The sequence below is a fragment of the Garra rufa genome, chromosome 17 (assembly GCF_049309525.1).
Source record: "Garra rufa chromosome 17, GarRuf1.0, whole genome shotgun sequence".
NCBI lineage: Eukaryota > Metazoa > Chordata > Actinopteri > Cypriniformes > Cyprinidae > Garra > Garra rufa.
In genome coordinates, this window is record NC_133377.1 from 21,584,291 (window position 1) to 21,608,999 (window position 24,709).

A 24,709-nucleotide genomic window follows, 5' to 3' on the forward strand; every position below is an offset into this window, starting at 1 on the left:
AAATTAGAATATCATGACAAAGTTCAACATTGTAGGCTCCCTGGGTCCCAATCTAGTCAGATAATTAACGCAAAACACCTGCAAAGGTTTCCTCAGCCTTTAATTTTCTCAGTCTGGCTTCAGAATCATGGGGAAGACTGCTGACTTGACGGTTGTGCAGAAGACCATCATTGACATCCTCCATAAGAAATAAAAGTCTCAAAAGGCAAATGCAAAAGAAGCTGGATGCTCACAGAGCGCAGTATCGAAGTATATTAACAGAGTGTTAAGATGAAGGGAAAAATGTGGTGCACAAGTGACACTAGCTGTGTTTCCATCCACCTATTTTTATGCACATTTTGGAATATCGCATTAAATCTCTGAATGGAAACAAATACATTCTGAAAATGCGCATAAAAAACTTATGCGCACAACTAAGTGGGATAAATTTTTTATTCGATAAGAAAAAATGCGCATAAACTATGATGGAAACACTTTTACAGAATAAATTCCTCAGTGTGCATTAAAAAAAGTCATGTGACTTTGCACGCTGGAACGGGATAACTTGACTAACCAGCGGACCCATCTTGTTGCACTGCATCAGAAATGTTGTTTTGGTCATTCTGAAATGTTTCCTTCAGCACTTGGCCACCACGGCACCGGCACCGCCGTAGTTTTGATTATTTTATAGTAATAAAAATCATTTAGTTCAGTTAGAGAACAAACAGTACAATTAAAAACTGAACGCGGCTGCTCAATGCTGTGTGCCTAACAACAGTCGCATCCGCGGCATGGGTCCGTTTTCATTTATCACATGAGGAATGTCGAGTGAGGTGAGAAAGGCAAAACCTTTTTAAAAAGTATTTTGGATTTTAAAAAGGCCTGTTGACTGTTTTCATTTATCTAAAAGGTGATTTTGGAAGCTCACTGGAAGAACATTCCTTTCTTATTTAGTTGGTTATTTATATTATATATTATTATCTTATTTTTTTTTTCAATTAAACTTTGTGGAAGTTATTTATTTTTGTTAATAAATTAATCATTCTATGTTTAATATAGACTAAGTGAGTTTGTCGTACTGTTTTGTTGTTGTCCATTCAATCTATTGACGCTAATTGGAAAGTAAAAGTAAAATGCTTACGGACATTGACAAGCTTTTAAAAGCGAAGAAAAGCGTGGAAACGAGAGAAAACTATCCCTCAACATTCCTTTTAGTTTTCACAAAGTTTGCTGCTCAACTGCTTTTAGATCTTTGTTTCAGTTGTTTCTGTGATGTACTGAAATATAATTACAAGCACTTCATACGTTTCAAAGGCTTTTATCGACAATTACATGACATTTATGCAAAGAGTCAGTATTTGCAGTGTTGGCCCTTCTTTTTCAGGACCTCTGCAATTCGACTGGGCATGCTCTCAATCAACTTCTGGGCCAAATCCTGACTGATAGCAACCCATTCTTTCATAATCACTTCTTGGAGTTTGTCAAAATAAGTGGGTTTTTGTTTGTCCACCCGCCTCTTGAGAATTGACCACAAGTTCTCAATGGGATCAAGATCTGGGGAGTTTCCAGGCCATGTACCCAAAATGTCAACGTTTTGGTCCCCGAGCCACTTAATTTTCACTTTTGCCTTATGGCACGGTGCTCCATCGTGCTGGAAAATGCACTGTTCTTCACCAAACTGTTGTTGGATTGTTGGAAGAAGTTGCTGTTGGAGGGTGTTTTGATACCATTCTTTATTCATGGCTGTGTTTTTGGGCAAAATTGTGAGTGAGCCCACTCCCTTGGATGAGAAGCAACCCCACACATGAATGGTCTCAGGATGCTTTACTGTTGGCATGACACAGGACTGATGGTAGCGCTCACCTTTTCTTCTCCGGACAAGCCTTTTTCCAGATGCCCCAAACAATCGGAAAGAGGCTTCATCGGAGAATATGACTTTTCCCCAGTCCTCAGCAGTCCATTCGCCATACTTTTTGCAGAAGATCAATCTGTCCCTGATGTTTTTTGGAGAGAAGTGGCTTCTTTGGTGCCCTTCTTGACACCAGGCCTTCTTCCAAAAGTCTTCGCCTCACTGTGCGTGCAGATGCGCTCACACCTGCCTGCTGCCATTCCTGAGCAAGCTCTGCACTGGTGGCACTCCGATCCCGCAGCTGAATCCTCTTTAGGAGACGATCCTGGCGCTTGCTGGACTTTCTTGGATGCCCTGAAGCCTTCTTAACAAGAATTGAACCTCTTTCCTTGAAGTTCTTGATGATCCTATAAATTGTTGATTTAGGTGCAATCTTAGTAGCCACAATATCCTTGCCTGTGAAGCCATTTTTATGCAACGCAATGATGGCTGCACGCGTTTCTTTGCAGGTCACCATGGTTAACAATGGAAGAACAATGATTTCAAGCATCACCCTCCTTTTAACATGTCAAGTCTGCCATTCTAACCCAATCAGCCTGACATAATGATCTCCAGCTTTGTGCTCGTCAACATTCTCACCTGAGTTAACAAGACGATTACTGAAATGATCTCAGCAGGTCCTTTAATGACAGCAATGAAATGCAGTGGAAAGTTTTTTTCGGGATTAAGTTAATTTTCATGGCAAAGAAGGACTATGCAATTCATCTGATCACTCTTCATAACATTCTGGAGTATATGCAAATTGCTATTATAAAAACTTAAGCAGCAACTCTTCCAATTTCCAATATTTATGTAATTCTCAAAACTTTTGGCCACGACTGTATATATATATATATATATATATATATATATATATATGAAAATTATTATTTTCATGACTTCTCCTAGTTTTCCCTAGGAAGTGACGATTTTGTACTCTTTCTTTCGTTGGATGGAAACGGTGCTTTATGTGCAAATGTTTTATGCGATGTTCCAATTTTGCGCATAAGTTAAATTCGCATTTTTGGGTGGAAACATAGCTACTGATGACCGTAGCCTTGAGAGGATTGTCAAGCAATGGCAGTTCAGAAATCTGGGGGAGCTTCATAAGGAGTGGACTGAAATACTGGATTTATTTTTTTTTCTTTAATTCATAATCAACAAAATTGAAACAAAGGCTTGAAATATTTCACTTTGTGTGTAGTGAACTAATATAACACACAAGTTTCACTATTTGAAACAAATTATTGAAATAAATGGACTTTCCCACGATATTCAAATTTTTTGGCACATACCTGTAACTGTATAAGTGTCCCATTGGGTAATGAAAAGTTCTACACACACTTGTGGTCTTCACGCCCCCTTGAACACTTGGGCCAAATACAGGACATGCGTCATGTAACCAGACAAGAGATCAAGCGCAAAGGCCGCAAGTGTAAGTATTTGGACAAACCCAAAGTCACCGTTTCATTCCTGAACGTATAAGCATGATTGATTCATTCAACCAATGCATTCAATCAACAACTCACTCAGTAAGACAGTCCCATCTAACCCCCCTACCAGTGTACTTATGTAATCTGCAGAAAGTGTAACTGAAAAATGCCTCTACTAATGAACAGAGTGGCAGTCTGTCTAAAATAAATACAGACAGGCAGAGCAATACAAACAGTGAAAGTCCTAGCGCTGTTGGACTGTTTTATCAGCACTCTTGGAGATTCGATGACCAGAGTTAACTATTACATGATGTACTATATTGTCAAAAAGAAGCTGGAGGTCATATGAGCAAGCAATATTTTTAAAATGAAAGCAGTGCTATATACTGGCATAGTCTAAATGACTTGAAGCATTAGGATCTGGAGCTCAGACAATTGGCTGTCAGCATCTCATTGCAACGGTAGGGCTTGTGTTGGATGATTCTGCTTGACTGGCACGCAAAGCCCATCACTCTCACATCTGAATTGCCCATGATAAGGCTTCATTACCATAAGTTTATTTTCTCCTATTGAGGTGGGCTGTCTAAAACAAAGGCCAGTTGATTATTTTGCTTGATCATTGTACCATTCAAAGCGACCGATTGCAAACGGAAGGGAAACAATGGGCTTTCCCAGAGGATCCCGGAGGCTGACATGCATACAGTAACAGGACTGGTGACACTGACGCGAGATCAGTGCGGCCAGGCCTGACAGTACACCCATGGGACGCAGGAGAGCTCAGAGACTCTGAATCTGAGCCTGTCAAGGCTGTCTATGGGTTTGAATGGCTGCAGTCCACCGAGGATTTTGCATTTCAGCAGTCCGTCACTGTCAGACAATAGAAACGTATTTGGTTGCTGGACAACAATATGATTTGTGTTACATGTAATATTATATGTGACTAATACATTTATATGTTTTGACAAGAAATAGGCATATTAATTAAAAAAAAGTAGGAACATTAAATTTCCTTATAAATTATACATGTCCTTCTGAATGTGTGTTTTGGATACTACAGTATTAAATGTTGGTGCTTCTTAACCCTATATCCTACTGTAAGTAGTTGATACACAAATTTCTAAGACACCAAAATGCATACCATGTTCAAAACATCTATTGCTCACATTTCTTCTGCCCTTCTGACTGAGTTTATACTTTATCAGCAAATAAAAAGCCTTTTAGTATAATTCGAACACTATCCCATTTCAGCTTGGGGTACATGTGTCTATTTGCTGTAGAATCTACTGATTTAAATAAAGTAAATGTAAGAAAAACTTGTATATTGTTAGTAATATTCCAAAATAAATTGGACTGCATATATTCTATAAAAAATAAAAACTTTACTTGATTATGCTTACATCATTTAAAATAAGAATAAATTACATACATACATACATACATAAATATATATATAATTTTTTTTTAAATAGTTTAAATCTAAGTATCGAATATTACAGGCCTAGGAAGGTTAGAAAAAGAGATATAGAGTAAAAACCATTTATATGCATTTTATGTAAGTATTTATGTAAATAATTTACGTGCATTATCTCATCTTACTTTCTTTAACCAATTTTTGCACCAAATTGTAATTTAGTTTTTATTTTATTTTATTTGGCCCATTTGGAGTGTTTTTTCTTATTGTACTATCCTTTACGTATGGGCCATAAAAGCATGATGTATTAAATATGACACAAATTATAAAACAAATGCAAACTTCCAAGCTTTTTTAAAAATTGTCTGAAAGTTCAACTGGTTTCAAACCATTCAATTAAAAACAAAAAAAAGGACTATTTCATATTTCATATGTCAGGCTTTACTATCTTAGTCAGCAATATTTTCTTGATAAAGCAGCTTTAACCTAGTTTTGCTAGTCAACAATGCAACCACAAGCATAAACTAGTCCAAGTCTAGTCTAAACTGGCCTTGAAAAGGCTGCTTGAAAAGGAAGTAATGCAAATGATTAATAAAACCACTTCTAAGCATTGATTTCATGGTAGTATGCTGGACCAGAGGTGTTTGCACAGAGGATTAAGGTACATAAAAATGGGCACTGAATGGTACAATAGCAACACAACTAAGAAGGAGAGACAACATGGGATTACATGTGGTTTTCTGCCCCTTAATGTGATTTTCTTAATGACAGTTTTACCTTTTTATGCACTTCAGTGAGGACAGTGGCGAGGTTGAGATTAGAGAGAATGTATTTTGCCTCGAAAGCCGATTAGCCTGATTTGAAACAGAGCCAAATTGAGTCTATTCTGTTCTCATTCTGGGCAACAAAACGTGAAACAATCAGAGCAAGGCTTTGTGGTACCCAACGGTCTGTTTTCATATTACAGCTGAGCAGATTTTTATAAACCCTCAATCCAATAAACACCTTTAAAGGAAAATCATTCAAAGATGTAAACTACGGATGGCAGATTTCCATTTGCATTTACAACACTTAAATCATAAGAGGGAATTTGGTGCCAAACGCTGAGCCTCAGTTAGGTAATTAAAGCTTACCTTTGATTCTCTCAAACAATGTAGAAATATATACAATGCATTCTTCTTCCAGGCCTCCCCAGTTCGTTCTGTTGATCTTGACTGCCATCTGGTGGTTTTAAAGGGGCACTTTAATCATTCTGGGACAGCATAACTTACAGGTAGATCAAGGTTTGACATGTCAACATACTGACATACTCAGTTAGTTCAGACATAGCTTAAGAGATATATATTTAGGGTCATTCATATTTTTGGGCAAAATTCTGTGCTAGTCTTGTCTTTTTTCAGTTCAGGGTGTCACTCTGTGCAAGTCACTGACTCTAAATCCAAATGAGCCTGACCAGACCCTCACAGTTCCCTGTAGTTTCACAACTGGTGTCACATGATGTGCAACAATGACATATTAATAATAATTTTATATATAACAGTTGGTTTATATATAATGGTTTGTGTAACAGTTTAATAATGAATATTATTCATAAAAACTAAAAATAATTCAGTTGTAACCCTGGACCACAAAACCAGTCGTAAGTAGGACAGGGTTTATTTGTAACAATACATTGCATGGGTCAAAATCGGCATGTTTTAATGCCAAAAATCATTAGGATATTAAGTAAAGGTCGTGTTCCATGAAGATATTTTTGTAAATTTCCTACCGTAAATATATCAAAACTTTTTTAAGTATGTTTTACTAATTTTTGATTAGCATTGCTAAGAACTTCACTTGGACAACTTTAACGTTTGTTTGTTAATCCTAACAAACCATACATCAATGGAAAGCTTATTTGTGTAGCTTTCAGATGATGTATAAATATCAAATTAAAAAAAAAAAAAAGATCCTTACGACAGGTTTTGTGGCACTTGATTATTATTTGGGTAGCCTTGACCACTGACCACCAAACGGAAATACTGGTCCACAAACAAATACTTACCTCAGCGTTTGTCCAGAAATGATAGTGAAACACCTTTCTCCATTTTCCACAAGAATGGAAACACCTGGATGCAAAGTAAAACATATTTATATGCATTTTATGTAAATATTTTACGTACATATTTCATCTTAATTTCTTTAACCAATTTTTGCACCAAAATGCGATTTATTTTTCACTTTATTTTATTTTCCCCATTCGGAGTGTTTTTTTCTCACTGTACACTGCATAATGTATCAAATATGACAAAATATAAAACAAATGCAAATTTCAGGCTTTTATTAAAAATTGTCTGAGGTTCAACTGGTTTCAAACCATTCAATTAAAAACACAAAATTGACTATTTCATATTTCATGTCAGGCTTTACAGGCTAAGACTATCTTAACCATCAATATTTTCTTGATAAAGCAGCTTTAACCTAGGTTTGCTAGTCAACTGTGCAATCACTAGCATAAACTAGTCTAAGTCTAGTCTAAACTGGCCTTGAAAAGGATGTAACGCAAATGATTAATAAAAACACTTCTAAGCATTGATTTCATGGGAGTATGCTGGACCAGAGGTGTTTGCACAGAGGATTATGGTACATGAAAATGGGCACTGACCGCCAAACGGAAATACTGGTCCACAAACAAATACTTACCTCAGCGTTTGTCCAGAAATTACATAGGAACACATTTCTCCATTTTCCACAAGAATGGCAACACCTGGAAAGCAAATTTTTGAGTTGACAGTATGACTAGCGGTATGAACGCGCTTGACGTCACATCCGCAGACAGCGCGCGAAAAATCCGACCCAACAGAAAATAGGAAAAATAGGATACAGGCTTATAGGTGCACCCACTGTGAGCTGACAAGGTGTCAATATGCTCATCAGGAGATGTTTGAGTCATAAATGGTCAAATAAAAAGGCTATTGTTACATTTATTTTGGGGAAAAAGTTACATATAGCCCCTTTAAGAATAACAGTGGTTTGTGAATGTTGATGCTTAGCCTAAATAACAAATATTTTATCCAGAGCATTTATGCTGGGGTCTAGTGGAACTTACAAGCTGTTACAGAACTGTTTAATGTAAATTCAATCGATGTACTGAAAAAATCTATATAGGTTAATTTTATGCGGGTTTTTGCGGGCGGGAGCGGGACAAAACATGAATGTTGCGGGCGGGAGCGGGACGAGATATTTCCGCGGGAGCGGGCGGGCGAGGGACACATTCTTGTGGGAGCGGGACTGAAAAATCCGTCCCGCGCAGGTCTCTAGTCAGTGGTTCAGATTTTTACTTGCCCTGCCAAAATTTTCACTGGCCCAACCAAAAAAAAAAAAAAAAAAAAAAAGTTAATAGTTGTTTCTTAGCCACATTTTAAATAATGTGTCAAAAGCCAAATATAACTGTATATTTCCTTAAATACAGTTGACAATTTTAAAAAATATATAATTGTGATGTAACTAAATTTATGCACAACAGGTCATGTCCAGGTTGATGGTCCCAGATCAGCAGTTAACTATACATAAATGGAGGACTCCTATTAAAGGAATATTGTTGCAAAGAAGAAAATTAAACAATATTAGTAAATAGAGCATTATTAAGCAGAATTTATGTTAAAAGTTTTGTTTTTACGGTGGTCGTCCAAGAATTTTTTGTTTTTACCTTTTCATATGTTTAATTAGGCTCAGAGGTGCCATGAGTGCAATCAAATTCATAAATTCATGTTATACAATTTTGAATACAGATATCTGCCAGCAGGTAGAGGCAAGAGACTGATTTAATTACTGAATCATATTCATTTGATTCGTTCGAACAGATGGTTCATTCGGCAACAAATAAGTGACTCTTAATGAATGGGAAATTGAATCATTTTACTAGATTCGTTTAAAAACGCACGTTCATTCATAAACGAAACACCGCTGTGTTTGAATGGAGATGCGCAGCGGCTCAGTTGACTTATTTCAGACCACTTGACGACGAAACAGAGCATAATCAGGCAATAGTGTTATAGTCAGACAATGTAAGTCACTTAATAACTTCTTGTATTATATATATATATATATATATATATATATATATATATATATATATATATAATAACTTGTTGTATTAAATCAGTACCTCATTTACAAACTCCCACAAAACTTATTAAAAGTTGTCACTCATCTTAGTTTGCGATATCACAAAGCTCTATTATAATCAACAGCGCTCTCTATAACTTACTGCATAATCAGTCTCTTATTTACACTCTCTCTACACTTTATTAATGAAAGGATTCGTGAGATATGTCTGTAATACATTACTCAAAGTTGCAAAAACGTGTAGAAACCTTTGAAGCTCCCCTAAGCGCAAACACATACTGATGGGGTCAGTCGCGCTCCTAAATATTTTTTTCACAGTCGCACGTAGTAATTTTTAGTCGCAAATGCGAGTTAGAAACAGACGTTTTCTTTTTAGCTACATAATTTTATGTTGCCGCCATGTTGCCGTCTCATCGCTGTACTGGTTGTTACCAGGTTAAAAAACAGTGCTCACAACATCCAATCAGATAAGAGGGACAGAACAGCAATATGGTGTTCACGACATCACAGAGAAGGTAGCATTTAAAGGCTTTTAAACACAAGCCGTTTCTCGATTCTTACGACTGTACTTGCACGAATTTGACAAACAGGCGCAGGCCAATTCACCTTTAGTGACAAGGCAGCACTGGCCCGTTCGGGCCATAGACGATCCTGTCTACTGTCCCGAGCGTCTCGCACGCTGACCCCGGGCAGTCCGTATTGTCGAGCCCTGATTATCAGTAACGTATATAGGCAGAATGCACATAGAGGGGAACATTGAGCGGGTGTGTCGCCGTGCAGTGATGATGGAGACAGGGGGAGAGAGTGAAACCAGCGCGATCGCAGCTGAGGAACAAGCCGCTAGAGAGGGCAGCTGCCTCGTGACGTTTTGTCATTACCTGGGCGGGCCGCCCAAGTAAACAAGTAAACTCCGACTCCGTCTACACCAGTGGTTCTCAACCTTTTTTGGGCCAGCGCCCCCCTACCCATTATTCAGGTCCCTCACCGCCCCCCATCAAATAAATCATAGTCTAATTGTCCTCACTAAATATTAAAGTTGATTATTATTAGTATTTTGTGTTTATAATAAGGACTGTTATTATATATTTATAGTAATTCAAATGTATGGGGTCATTACAATTTTTACTTAATTCAAGGATGCATTGAATTGATCAAAAAAGACAGTGATGTACTTTTTTTTTACAGTAAATTACATATATATATATATATATATATATATATATATATATATATATATATATATATATATATAACGTAATAACATTCATTTACAGAGTTTTTAAGCAAAATGTTGATTTTCATTGCTACAGCTTCAGTGTTGTTGTGATGCTGATATACTTTATTGCCCCAAATTTAAAAATACTAAATAAAAATTCCTGTTTAGAACATCCAAAAGGACATTTTTACATAAGTGATTTTAGTTTGTTCTGCCATTTCTGGAACTCTTGAACACCCATTTTACTGTTGTGATATGTTAGGATATTTTCAATTAGCTTTCAGTAAAAAATAATAATAATAATAATAATTATCCCTTGGAAAATACCCTTCTTTTTGAGAATTTATTGAATTCCCTTTTTTCTGAGATAGTAGACATGGTTAATTTTGTGGGTAATACCACATTTACACATGCAAATGGAAGAAATGTAAACTCTACTTTACTATATTTCACAATTTTTAGAATATTTCAAAGTTTGCTTACAAATACCTTAAATAAAACTAAGTACAACACTAAAAGTTGGGATGTTTTGTAAAATGATCAAATCTATGATTTGTTAATTCTATTTAACTTTTATTTAATTGACAACATTACAAAGAAAAGATTTCCAAAGTTTTCACTGACCAACTAACATGTATTTTATTAAATATAAACATTTTTTTAAGTAACAAAAGTGCAACACACTCCAAAACAATTGGGACAGAAGAAAAATAAAAGTGAAAAGGTTATAGAATAAGCTAAACTGTTTTGAAACAGTTGACAGAAGCCAGGTGAATTGGTAATAGGTGAGGGGATCATCTTTGGGTATAAAAGGAGCTTCTCAGTCTTTGCAAGCAAAGCTAGATCGTGGCTCAAAATTTGTTTATATTAACAAAAATATGTTGGCCAGTGTAAACATTGGAATTTGTTTCTTTATACTTCAGTCAATTAAATAAATGTTAAAGAGAACAAATTACCTATTCTTGATTTTATGGCATTCAGCATGATTTCTGAAAGATCATGTGACACTGAAAGCTAGAGTAATGAAGCTTAGCATAAGAGGAAAACACATTTTAAAATATATTCAATTAAAAAGCTTTTTTTAATGGTATTTTTTTTAAACAAACAAATGCAACCTTTTTAATTCATCCATTAAAAAATCGTATTTGCCTTTTTTAATAGTAATGTATATTTTATTTATAATACATAGGTTACATGCTTTTAAAATAAGCCTATCTAAACCCATAACACAGCCCACATTAACTCATACATAATTTTATTTCAAATATGAGTCACACTGAGTCCGAATATTTCGTCCGAATTTTTTGCACGTTCAAAAATAAATACCTCACGTAATGTTAATCACACTTGCACACTGCCTCCTTAATTTTCGTCCATCAAAAAAAAAAAATCGGATCGGGTTTGATTTTTTGCGTTTTTCGCATCTGTAGCAAGCATTTTGAGAGGTGTTTTGACAGTTCAGAGCCACCGTACAAGCGAACGCCAAAATCCAGAATTGCGTCTGTCAAATTCATTCACTTTGTCCCGCAGCACAAAGCACTGTAAAGGTCTTACGCTGAGTTCCCAAATAAATTAGTGGTCTTCTTTAATATGTGGCTCCAGTAATGCTAGCAAAGCATTACAGATTACTGACATCCTGAAATAAACTTTGAATCACCCGGGATAATCCCGCAGTTTATTAATAAGGAGGTGCGCCTTAAAAGTATTTCCTCATTCCTCTATATCTGTTTCTCTTTTTAAGAAGAGAGTGGACAACAACATCGTTCTATTTCGTGTTGTTTTGCGTTTTTTTTTCACAATGGATGAATTAATACCCATCGGACTTTCTGTGTGTGACGAATTTTTAGGATTATGAATACGAAAAAACGCACACGAAAATTTTGGACTCTGTGCAATGCCTTTAACACTGCTACACTGGCCGCGAACGACGCAACAAGTTGCGTTAAAGCACATAGATCCCGTTATAATCTGTCATTCAGTAACTGAGCGCGAGCGCTACAGTAAACGCATTCCGCGCGCTTATGCTGCAGACAAGATGACAAATAGATAGCCTATAGAAAGTGCGCTTTGATGCATCCAGTGTAGAAATGGCATTAGGATGTGGCAGACCGTTTTCTTCTGCAAGTTTCAGCTCAAACATATTCGGTTTAAACTCGTCTTAATCAAACGCCCCCCAAAACCACCTCAGCGCCCCCCTTTCAAAATTATTGCTTTCAGCGCCCCCCGATGCTCTCCCAACGCCCCCTGGGGGGCGGTACCGCCCCCGTTGAGAAACACTGGTCTACACGAAGCCGGTGCGTTCCCTATCCGATCATTCTTTTTCCTCGTTCTAAAAAAAATTCCGTAAACACGAAACCACTGAAAACGGTGTAGTATATATGCCAGACCAGTGTGGGGTGCTGTAATTCTGCCATAGAGATACGCTATACACGGGGAAGAAGACTTTGAGCATGCGCATAACCTTGCTCGCTGTATACGAACTTAGAAGAAGACGACGAAGATGCGAACATTATCGCTTGTTGCTCATAACAGTTGCATAGAAGCAATAGATTTTGCTGTAATAAAGCTAGTAGGCTTAGTAGCAACACGAACACAATCATGTAGTCCGCCATTATTGTTGTTGCTGTTACGTGTGACGCAGCCGACACGTGATGTGATGACATCATCGTTTCACAAAATATACGTATTGGCTGTACACACGAAACCGCGAGGGTGTCGTTTTCAGATTTATCCACTTTGGGACCCGGTTTCAAAAAATAGCGGATTCAGTCTCCTAAAACACCGGATCCGTGTGGATGAAACGCCAATACGATAAAAAATTTATATGTATACAGCGAAACGCGTCTCCGTGTGGACAGGCCCGGATGTATGGGAAACGCTGGGTAAGAAATTCACATCCCTATTTGACTGATAAATGGATGATTATGAAAGATCGCGTTTACTCTTTCACTGTTTAACTTCCGAGCATAGACGTCTATTACAAATACAAAACATGAGCGATGGGTTTTTAATTCGCACCCTGCGTATAGTGCTTGTTGCAGTGTAGGAATAGTTACACAAGATTGTATAGTTAATTGTGTTGTACATGCAACTGGCTTTCAAGAAAGAAAAATTATATGAGTAATGGACTGCCTGTGCCCTAGTAGAGCTTAAAGGGATAGTTCACCCAAAAATGAAAATTTTATGTTTATCTGCTTACCCCCAATGCATCCAAGATGTAGGTGACTTTGTTTCCTCAGAAAAACACAAACAAAGATTTTTTATGAAAACCGGTGCAGTCTGCCAACCTTATCATGGATGTGGATGGGCACCAAACCTTTAAAAGTAAACAAAAACATGCACAGACAAATCCAAATTACACCCTGCGACTCGTGACGATACACTGATGTCTTAAGACACGAAACGATCGGTTTTTGCGAGAAACTGAACAGTATTTATATCATTTTTTACCTTTGATACACAGCCACGTCCATCTGTCATGAGCACGAGTTTGGCATCAGTCACGTCACATGAGCACACGCTCTGTCGTAGAATACGCAAACACCAGAAGGGGAAATCAGTGAAAAGTCCCGGATGAGTTTGCGCAAGCAAACGTAATCTTTTAGCTTTAAATCGGTTTAAACAATCAGGATACGCGCAAGTAATTACCATTTTGATCAGCCGCTATACCCACAATCTCTGTGCTCTATGTTAACAATGAGAGTCGTATACATGCGACAGATCGCTTACGGAGTTTGCGTATTCTACGACAGAGCGCGTGCACATGTGACGTGACTGATGCCAAACTCGTGCTCATGACAGATGGACGTGGCTGTGTATCAAAGGTAAAAAATGATATAAATACTGTTCAGTTTCTCAGAAAAACCGATCGTTTCGTGTCTTAGGACATCAATGTATCGTCACGAGTCGCAGGGTGTAATTTGGATTTGTCTGTGCATGTTTTTGTTTACTTTTAAAGGTTTGGTGCCCATCCACATCCATGATAAGGCTGGCAGACTGCACCGGTTTTCATTAAAAAATCTTCGTTTGTGTTTTTCTGAGGAAACAAAGTCACCTACATCTTGGATGCATTGGGGGTAAGCAGATAAACATCAAATTTTCATTTTTGGGTGAACTATCCCTTTAAGGTCTAACAACGCCCTTGGCCCTGCCCCCTAATGGCTGTTGTGCCAGATGCAGCAACTATTTAATCTCACTGCTACAACAAAAACTGCCTACCATCATACACACTAATAAATCCATTCATATAATCCATACAAGTGGCTGCAACAGCCATTGTTGAAACACTGCTTTTAAAGGAATAGGTTACTCAAAAATAAAAAAAATCTGTCATTACTCACTCTCATGTCTTTCAAAGACCATTGTTCATCTTCAGAACGCAAATTAAGATATTTTTGTTGAAAGAGTTTTCTGACTCTTCATAGAAAGCAAGGCAAGTGACATGTTCACTGCCCAGAAAGGTAGTAAGGACATTGTTAAAATATATTTTTACAAAACGGCAAGAATACTTTTTGTGCACAAAGAGAACAAATTCAACAATTCTTCTCCTCCCAAGTTACTCTCTTCTGTATGCACTGAGCCTTATTTATAAGCACTACACATGCATACATTGTGGTTTTCTCAGTAATGGTGGAAGATGCTAACTTAGGGGAGAAGTTGTTGAGTAAAGTTATTTTTGTTTTCTTTACGCACAAAAAAGTATTCTAGTAACTTTGTAAAATTAAGGCTGAGCCACCTTTGTCACATGGACTATTTTAACAATGTCCTTACTACCTTTCTGGGCCTTCAGTTGCATTGCTGTCTATGCAGAGTCAGAAAGCTCTTGGATTTCATCAAAAATACCTTTTTTGTGTTTCAAAGATGAAAGAAAGGACTTACAGGTTTGGAACATGAAGGTGAGTAATTAATGGCAGAATAAATATTTTTGGATAAACTAACCCTTTAATAAAAAACTTAATTCACTGTAAATAACATTATAACACATTAAACCCTAATTTGTAAAGCATTTCTCCACCTACCAAAGAATGAAAAAGTTGTCTAGTGTGTGGATAATTATTTTTATTGCATGTGCAACTAAAGAACATGCACCGTATATAATCACAACGCAACACTTAATTTGCAGTCAAGATGTTTATTTCTCATCTTATTTGACATTCAAGCCTTTGTAATGCATTTCTGAAAAGGAACTTAAATACAAACTTTTGCAAGTAACCCACATATGTACACATTCACTGTGAGCCACAATGATGTGATCACTTCAGCATAACAGACACTTAGATGATGGTACATCCTCTCACATGAGAGTTCACAGAGGAAGAATGTTCAAGACCTCCATAACCGAAAGTGGGCAGATGATGTTTTAGCACCGTTTCACCAAAAGGAGTGATGAAAACCATTACACAGCTGTCGGAGTCTCTTCTTTGAGTCTGCAAGCGTGTGTGGAAACAAGCCCTCCGTATTCCAAAAAGAAAAAACAGCAATAGAGGTGTTAACATTTACCGCTAGCTTGAAACAAAAGCATTTATTTTATGTATGGTAGGAAATGCGCAATGTATACATAGCAGTTGCATTTTGCAGACCTCTAGAATGATTGCTTCTCTACGTATTAACTATGTGTGCTGATGTATTATTGTAAATCAACTTTTAAACAGGACCTCATATTGCTTTACACAGAGCACTACTTTAAAATGACCTGATCCAAATCACTCAACCCGGACAGATACATTCAAGTGGAAGGTTGAAAGCAGCCCACTGATATGATGTCAGACTGAACATCCAATCGCTGTTTTGGAATGTCTAGCATGCACACGAATTGAATGTTGTCTAATCAAATCTCAATGAACTATTCATGCATACAAGCTGCTATTGTAAAGTGCCAATATAACAGTTTTAAATTAAAGATAAAACCTTGGACCATATATAGACGGTTACAAGTCTTAGTATATCACAAACATGGTATTTACAAGTTCACATGTGCCTAATTAATGAGAAAAGAATGGTCCCATTTAATCAGAACAAAGCAAACGAACATACAAAACCTAAAAAATGCAGTGCAGATTCAAATTAAAACTTTTCGCACAATAAAAAAGGACATTCAGCAACAAATGTGATACACTGACTGTACATCACTGATGATCACTTATTGGCCAATAGAGGGCAGTGATGTGCAAGACCGCATGTCCACCAAGGTATAAAAAGCACTCGCAATATTAGCAAACAATTCTTCACATTCAGGGCTACAGTGAAAAACACAGCAACCAAATATTGTAGAGAAGCCCAGAGCAAACTCCTTTACATATCACTGAGGAGAACGTTTTGAAAGTTTCTATGGCTATGAAAGATAAAAACAACACCTGAAAAGTAACACAAAAGCATGTCATGTTTAATGCATGTACAACTGCTTAACCCTGAACAAAAACTTTTCAAACCAAACTAATCAGATCTACTTTAAAGTTTAAAACGGGTGTAAGTGCCTAAAACCTGTCTGAAACCAGACCAGCAAAGCAGCTTCTTCCTTTCACATGCTCTACTTTAAAATAAGATCAAGAGTGAACCTCATCGCATTTGGTTATTTTAGAAGTACATCAGGCTCAAACAAACAGCGAGTAAAGTCAATACAAACCCCAAGCTGACTGCTTCGAATGAACTTCACACAGTGGCCATGGCAAATTCTGCTCTCCGGGCAGCAGTCAGAGTGAAACATTCATTTGGTCTCGGTCCAAGCTGCAGCCTCAGTGTCCGAAAATTTCACTCTCTCTGCCAGCGGTGACCCTGCACTCAGTAATGAGGAGAAAAGCAGTGCACAATACAATCAATGGTGCCATTAAACTCTTGAGGTCAAACCGCAATGCTCTGAAACGACAAACAGCAGCATGGATCCATCTAGAACGTATCGTTCCAAAGATCTGTGCCGAACGCTGGGCGTTAATAAATCTTTGGCTGAATGTAAATGTCCTGCTATGAGATGGATGTGAGAACCCTCATCCTCCCAAGCCTTTATTTCTCCTGAGTTGAGAGCGAGTGTGACAGAAAGCAAAGTCAAAGTGGCTTAGTTGTACCCTGTGCGTTTGAAAGACGACAACAGAAGAGTATCGTTGCAGAACCTGACAGCAAAATGACATTTTCCTCAGCAGTATCAGTTATAAGAACAGAAATGCTAACTATAATGGCTTCTAGCTGTTCATTTATGACTGCAAACATGCTTATGATGATGTATATATCTAAGTGATAAAGTTTCTCAAATGAAACAAGCTTTCTTAACCGAAACTAAAGATGCTGTTGCATATTGGCGAAACACTGTGAGCCAAAAACTGTATATTGTCAACAGTGAAATATGAAGCACAACTCGCACAAAAGTCACTTTTATTCCAAGTCAAATTCACATGCAAATTCTGAGGGGAAATCATAATTTGCCTGTGAAAATTCGGCCAAAAACAGTAAATGTGATCGCATCTTAACACTGATCAAAAAAATCGAACCGAATTTTCAAGCGAATGTAGCAAAAAATCAATCAGGAACATCAAAGCTGTGAAACGCAACATTCGTTTGAGAAGTGCATACGCACTATACCTTGCGAGCGACACTTCTATTCTCTCTCTGAGTATGTGACTGTTTGAAGGCAAGCATGAGAATCTGGCTCTGAGAATGAGGGAGGTAGAGACTTTGCTTCGGTTGCGATCATCTAATCGACTTTCCAAAGTGTTTGCTCCTACAATCTGTTCCCCTTCTGCTGTCAGTCAGTCTTGGCGCCAACCGAGCCCAACCAATTCTGACACGCCGTCCCACTCTCTCTCTCTCTATGGCATCATCTTCACTTCCACACGTGTGACCCGAGCACTGGATTTGAACCGGGAGCAGCCGCCCCCCCCATAGGCTGCCCGTATCCCATCATGTTATTGGCTCCGTAGACATTCATTCCCGCCATGTGTTGAGTCATCTGTGAGAGAGATAACAAAAACGGTCATTACAGGCAATTAAAAGAAAATAACGATGACACTGGCAGTCGTTGATTTCATTTTGTTCTCCCTCATGTCGTTCCAAACCAATGGAAGACAAAAGGAGAAACTTCATACCAGTTGCTTTTGGCAATACAGAACAATTAATGGGGACTGAAGCTTTCAAGGAAGACTGTTTGGTTTTGATTATGTCTAATGCGTTGAAATCATGCGTTTTGAACCATATTAGTTTAAACTTCTGATATAGGGTTTTCTGAGCACACACATCTGAAGCATGCGCACAGAAAGCACAGTAATGCATTACAATATTGCATTAGCCCATGGAAAATTTACTTATTGTGTTACTTAGTTGCTTTTTATGGAAAGTAATGCTACACATAGGGCTGGGCGATATGGCTGAAAACTATATCACGATATCAGTGTTTCATATCGGTCGATATCGATAATTATTGATATTTTTATGACCTATTTAAAATAAGGACCAGGAGAAAAATATATTACACTCAAGCATTTTTATTTTAAACTTAACCTGCCTCTGATCATAATCCCCTCAGTTATTAAGACAGAAATGTCAACAACCATGGAAAACTCAAATAATTAAAATGTAAACATAAGTCTAAAGTCACAATATACACTTAATTATCTCTTAATCCTCAATTCAAACCCCATTCATTGTCGATGAAGTGAATGGTCAAGCTAATGTATGGCCCAGAAGTACGGCTTGACCACAGGTCAGAGGTTGTTGCAAATACTTGGCTGATTATATTTTTTTCTGCACAGATTGCTGGTTGCCAGTAGCCAACATTACTTCTTTCCCGGTACTTTAGCCTATACTTTGTGTAATAACAAAAATATTTAAGTGAAAAAATAAGTCCAAAGCTTTCAACATTTTGAACAATAGGGCCTTACAATCTTTTTTTTTTTTTTTTCAGAAATTCTTGTTTTAATTTTTCTGATAATCAAATGAAAGCAAAATCACAGATTTATTTTTAAAAATAAAAATAAAAATAAACGGAGCTTTACTGTTAAAATTAATACATAGAAGAAAAATTATATTCAGTTAAAAAAAGGTTTAATAATAATAGTATTTTTTCAACAATTAAGTGGTGACTCTTTATTTTATTTTTTATCATATATATTGTTTTATGTAAATTATTTAAATGTGAACATATAAACACCTACATTATACTGTACAGTAATACAAGACTAATATTGTTCTGTTACATGTTAAACCGTACTTTTATTTTGACAGGTTGCCGTGAAGTTTCAGTGTGTAATACAGTATGAATGATGCTAGTTTCACTAATGAAACGGTAAAATTGACAAAAAGTGACACTCACAGCAGCTTTGGAGATGTATTTATTGGAGTTTGTCTCTTCATGTGAGATGCAAAGGCCAAAAATTAGCGGGAGCGTCACGTGTGCTTCAGTATGCGTGTAGTGAAAATAAAACGCGTCTCCTCCATTCATACATAACATACAGAGGCAAACGGAACATGCAGGATTCTTATTGAAACGGTCTTTTTGCATTTCAGTTTTCACAGACACTAGTCCATATCGCGATCTGAATTAATTAACAGACCAACTTTTGATTTATTGTTCCAAAAATCGACGAATTCCGCGGCATTCCGCCCTATAGTAAAGTCCGTTTTTATGAATGGAGTCCGCCTTCCCGTCTGTGAGGAGACATTGTAAACGCGCGATCATGTAGAGAGAAATCAAATGCCGTCGTGTAAATAAGATAAATAACATAAGGCTATTTACTTTGTTTAATACAACAACATGGACCCGTTCTGTAGGAAAGATAACCTTAACTTCTATTGTGATCTGGCGCTACCCAGCAAACACAGAACGTTCTGGGAACGTTCCCATATGGTTCCCATTTGGTTATTTTTTCGGGAACCAAATGAGAACGTTCCCAGAACGTTCCCTGTAGGTTCTCTTTTTAATAACCTATAAAAAACGTTCTCAGAACGTTCCCTGCAGGTTATTTTTTGTTTTAATTTTATAACCTAAAAAGAACCTTCCCAGAACGTTCCCTGCAGGTTATTTTTAGGTTTTAATTTTATAACCTACAGAGAACGTTCTGGGAACGTTCCCTGTAGGTTATTTTTATATTTATTTTTTTTACCTACAGAGAACGTTCCCAGAACGTTCCCTGCTGGTTATTTTTAGTTTTTATTTTATAACCTAAAAAGAACGTTCCCAGAACGTTCCCTGCAGGTTATTTTTTGTTTTAATTTTATAACCTAAAAATAACCTTCCCAGAACGTTCCCTGCAGGTTATTTTTTGTTTTAATTTTATAACCTAAAAAGAACGTTCCCAGAACGTTCCCTGCAGGTTATTTTTTGTTTTAATTTTATAACCTAAAAATAACCTTCCCAGAACGTTCCCTGCAGGTTATTTTTTGTTTTAATTTTATAACCTAAAAAGAACCTTCCCAGAACGTTCCCTGCAGGTTATTTTTTGTAGTCATTACCATGTAAACGAATTAAAACTTTGCAGATGACTCTGATTTTTCTAATGCTGAAATGTATTTTTTTTTTCATCATAAACAAACTAGAATCTCATGTCCGAAATAAGATTTCAATAAATGACATCAAAGTGGTCAAACCGCATTATAATGATAATATAATTTTAATTTTATAGCTAAAATAAGCCAAGGTTAAGTGTCTGAAAATCATATTATAAACACTGTTTATTTCTTTACTCCGGCACGCGCTTTCTCCATCACGCGCTTTCTCCATCACGCGCTTTCTCCTGTCCTCAACATAAAGCGGCGCGCTCGCGTAATTTTAAAAATAACGGTCATTTCGTTTTACTGACTGACTAAAGTTCGTTGATTGATCTCTTTAATGGATAATTACTTATAATTAATATATATATACCAGAGTAAATATTGTTATTTTAGGGAGATTTGACACGTCTTATTGAAGAAAACATAATGTTAACCAAGACGTTTTCGTTTAGTGACCAGAAGAGGGAAGCACTTCATCGTTAATTCAGTGGTAAGAAACGAATGTAATGTTATCCTAGTTAACCTCAAATAAATGTTATTCGTTTTTAATGTCTGTAAAAAAATAAATACACATTTTTAAAATCGAATATTTTGTTGATGTCATGTTATTTGGTGCTTTAATAAACATAAATCTGGGTTGTTTTATGGTATGGTACTTCTACATCTTACATTAACGAAATCTAACATAGTATAGCCTAATTTAGTCTCATTTAATGCTCCTTATGATGGTTAAATGTGCCCTGATTATCTGTAATGATTAAACAATAGTTTAAAACAAGACATGGTGTGTAGCAGTGATTATTGAGATCCACATCCGTCCGCCTTCCATGCCGCTTACTCCGGGACACGGGAGTGCTGACGTGCAGAAGCGGTACTGGAGTGAAGAGGTTAGGAGAACGTTCTGGGAACCATCAGAGAACTTTCAGGGAACCTTCTAGGAACATAAATAGAACGTTCCCTATTGGTTAGCCAGGAAAGTTTTCTTTACGTAACTAGAACGTTCCCCTAACCTAAAAGGAACGTTCCGGGAACGTTCCTACAACGTTCCCGGAACGTTCCCAGTAGGTTCCCAGAACGTTCCCCTAACCTTAAGGGAACGTTCTAGTTACGTAAAGAAAACTTTCCTGGCTAACCAATAGGGAACGTTCTTGGGAACGTTCCGGGAACGTTCTGGGAACCAAAAACTAACGTTCCCAGAACGTTCTGGGAACCAAAAATTGTTAGCTGGGTATGAACTGAACGTTAAAGGGGGGCTGGGCGGGCCGACGAAGAATACAAAATATCGAATGTTTTATCGAACACATTTTTTATTGATATCGATCTCTTGTCTATCGCGATATATATCGTTATCGTTTTATCGCCCAGCCCTAGCTACACATTACTCTTGCATTACTTTTTTTCACCTTGCTTACCGTAAATCCTCTAATACAGGCCCGGGCCTTTATTTTACTCCAGCGCATCGCGATCCAGGCCTTTATTAGAAGGAGGCCAGAATTAGAGGCAGGCCTTAATTTCTATTTGAGCAAAACGAACTACCAGTAGAATTTAAAAAAAATGAGATTTTGTGTCTGTTTGAACCTATAAATTACTAGGTGCATTTAATAATCACTCCGCTCCGGGTTCATAATTTCCAGCACCTGCTCCACTCCACTCCTCGCTCACTGATATTAGAAACACCGCTCTGCGTCAAAAAAAAAAGAAATAATGTTTGAAATAACGGTCCTGTTCATAACACATATTAAAATAAAAAATACTAAAATAAAATACCACATACCAAGCTAATAACATTGTCAGCATTAAAAGAGTATAACTGCTGCTTTATGCCGTGCAAAGTTTGTAATGAAAATAAAAAATACATTTTCGTCAGTTATTTTACCTATGGATCGCTGCATTTCTTACAGATGTCTGTTTATTCGAAATCAGATACTATTACATTTGTTTTAATGCATTATTGACAGAGCGATCGCGTGTGAATAAGTGTTGTACCCGTTTCATTATCTAGAAGGAACAAACTAATTCCAAGTGAACTATAATTTACCGCTCATGTCTATTGCCGCCATCATAGCCTTTACATTCTTTCTGATTTGAGTGATCCATCTCTATCAAGCTAGCTATACATGTTTAACATGTGAATTCTTGCTTAATATGCAGTTATATTACGGACCGTTGGCATGAATTGTACTCATGATGGAGCGGTGGTGGAGCGCTCTTGGAGCGAGTGAAAACCACGACGCTCCGACTTTTCAAAAATCCGCTCCTCCCTCCATTCAAAATTACACCGCTCCGCTCACATACACTGCTGCCCAGACAAACGTTGTTTCTAATAATAGCCCCGGCCGCTATAGAGTCTGGGAACGTGACGTCAGCAACGCAATGCATGTTGGGAATTTAGGTAACGGAGCTGCGGTGAACACTGTGTTTGATTGTGATCGTGAAGTTTTAGTCTACTTTATTCTGCATAAATAATAATTTTTGGTGAACTATTGTTGTGTTGTTAATTGCCACAGTCTCACCGATTACCAGCATGTACGCAGACTGTCAAATGTTTGATTTTCCAGCTTTCCAGCTTGGACAATCACCTTGGATCCCAAGTGTCCGAGTTAACAAAACGGCGTTGCATGGCGTGGGTACAAGCAGTTAGACGGAAAAGCAATGTTTTACAGCCTTCAGTTATGCCGCGTTTCAGGCAACCCGTTACCCGTGTTTTTCCAGCCTTATTCTACCGGTGAAAGTGCACTGGAGCGGCAGTCAAACCTGTGATTTCCCATCTGTGAACTCGTACTAACGTTAGATCAACGTACTCCCAGTTCCGAGCTCTGATATACGGTGCGTTGTTTATGCAAGTGGTACATGGTGGAAAAATAGTCTTTAGGACAATATAACGTTGCATTCAAATTAATAATAATAAATGCGCTCAGACAGTTTGGCACGACTTGCCTGGAACGCGTGACTGATGGTTTGAAGTCGTGATTTACGGGCTTTAAAATCTGCCTGGAACGCAGCATTAAACATGCATTATCTGTTTTGCTTATTGCATACCACGTTGCAGCAATAAATTGAAAAAACACGAACATTTCTATATCCCTTTATTTGTGGATAACACACTGAGGTAAATGTGCACAGTTCACAGCAACATAAGAATCAACTAAATTGAAAAGTTCAGTTCCACTACTACTTTAGTGCAAACACAACAGGTGTAAGATGTAACAGTGCTGTAAACTTTAAGTCTCAAGAACACAGTTAACAATGCAGTAGGTAAAACGGCAAATAACACTACAAACAAAGTAGGAAAACACCATCTGGGAATGTTACGTGCGGTAAGGCGGTAACTCATTTAGATCGTCCACCACTCTTTATGCTCGTAAGGATCGAGCAGTTGATTATTTTTAGTTTTTCTAAATATCTCAGCTTTGACACTTCATTAAGCTTTTCTCGGTATGGAAGATTTAGCTTTTCCTCGGATCTGTGCATTGTTTTTTTTTTCTTTTTAATAGTAGCCTACTATCTTGTAATACTGACGGCTGACGACGTTACATAAAACATGGCGGCAACTACCCATAATTCTACGCGCAGTGACGTAGTTGGCCAAGCTCTATTAGAGACCGGCCATTATTTACCTCAACTGACAGCGAGACCGGCCAATGTTGGAGGATTTACGGTATTTGTTTTTATTAACACAAAAAAAACTGTACACTGTAAAAAAAAAATAAAAAAATAAATAAAAATAAAAACTTTTGGCAACTGTAAAGGTCCTTCAACACCAAAAGTCAAATGAATAAGCCTCAGACTGAAAGAAGTGTCTCTGTAAGATTTATGGTTCCTGGACACTGAGTCCGAAATGTTTGTATGTATTTTTTTGTACTTGTCAAAATATGTCATGCACAAAACACCTCTTTAAATGCTTGCTACGGATGCGAAAACCCAGAACATTTAACCCGACCTGAATTTTTTTATGATGGACGAAAGTTTTGGAGGCAGTGTGTAAACATGGTTGACACAACGTGAGGTTGTATTTATTTTTTTACGTGAACATTCAGACGAGAATTTCAGACTTGGAACTTACAACATGGAACAGGAGAAATGTCAGTGAATAAAAAGTGTAAACGAAGTAACTGGCGTTACTTATTTGAAAAAGAAACTCCGATATTTTCTTGTAAATTTAAAAGTAATGCATTACTTTACTAGTTACTTGAAAAAAGTAA

At 37.3% G+C, this 24,709-nt stretch overlaps 1 protein-coding gene across 1 annotated transcript in view; it reads right to left on the reverse strand.

The window, feature by feature from the left end:
• Nucleotides 1-15,158: 15,158 nt before the first annotated feature.
• Nucleotides 15,159-24,709, reverse strand: part of smap2 (small ArfGAP2) — a 32,311-nt gene continuing 22,760 nt past the window's right edge. Inside the window, exon 10 of the mRNA XM_073821787.1 lies at nt 15,159-17,970. Within this exon, the coding sequence (XP_073677888.1) occupies nt 17,845-17,970 (126 nt within the window). The 3' untranslated portion in view covers nt 15,159-17,844. The remainder of the gene's footprint in view (nt 17,971-24,709) is intronic.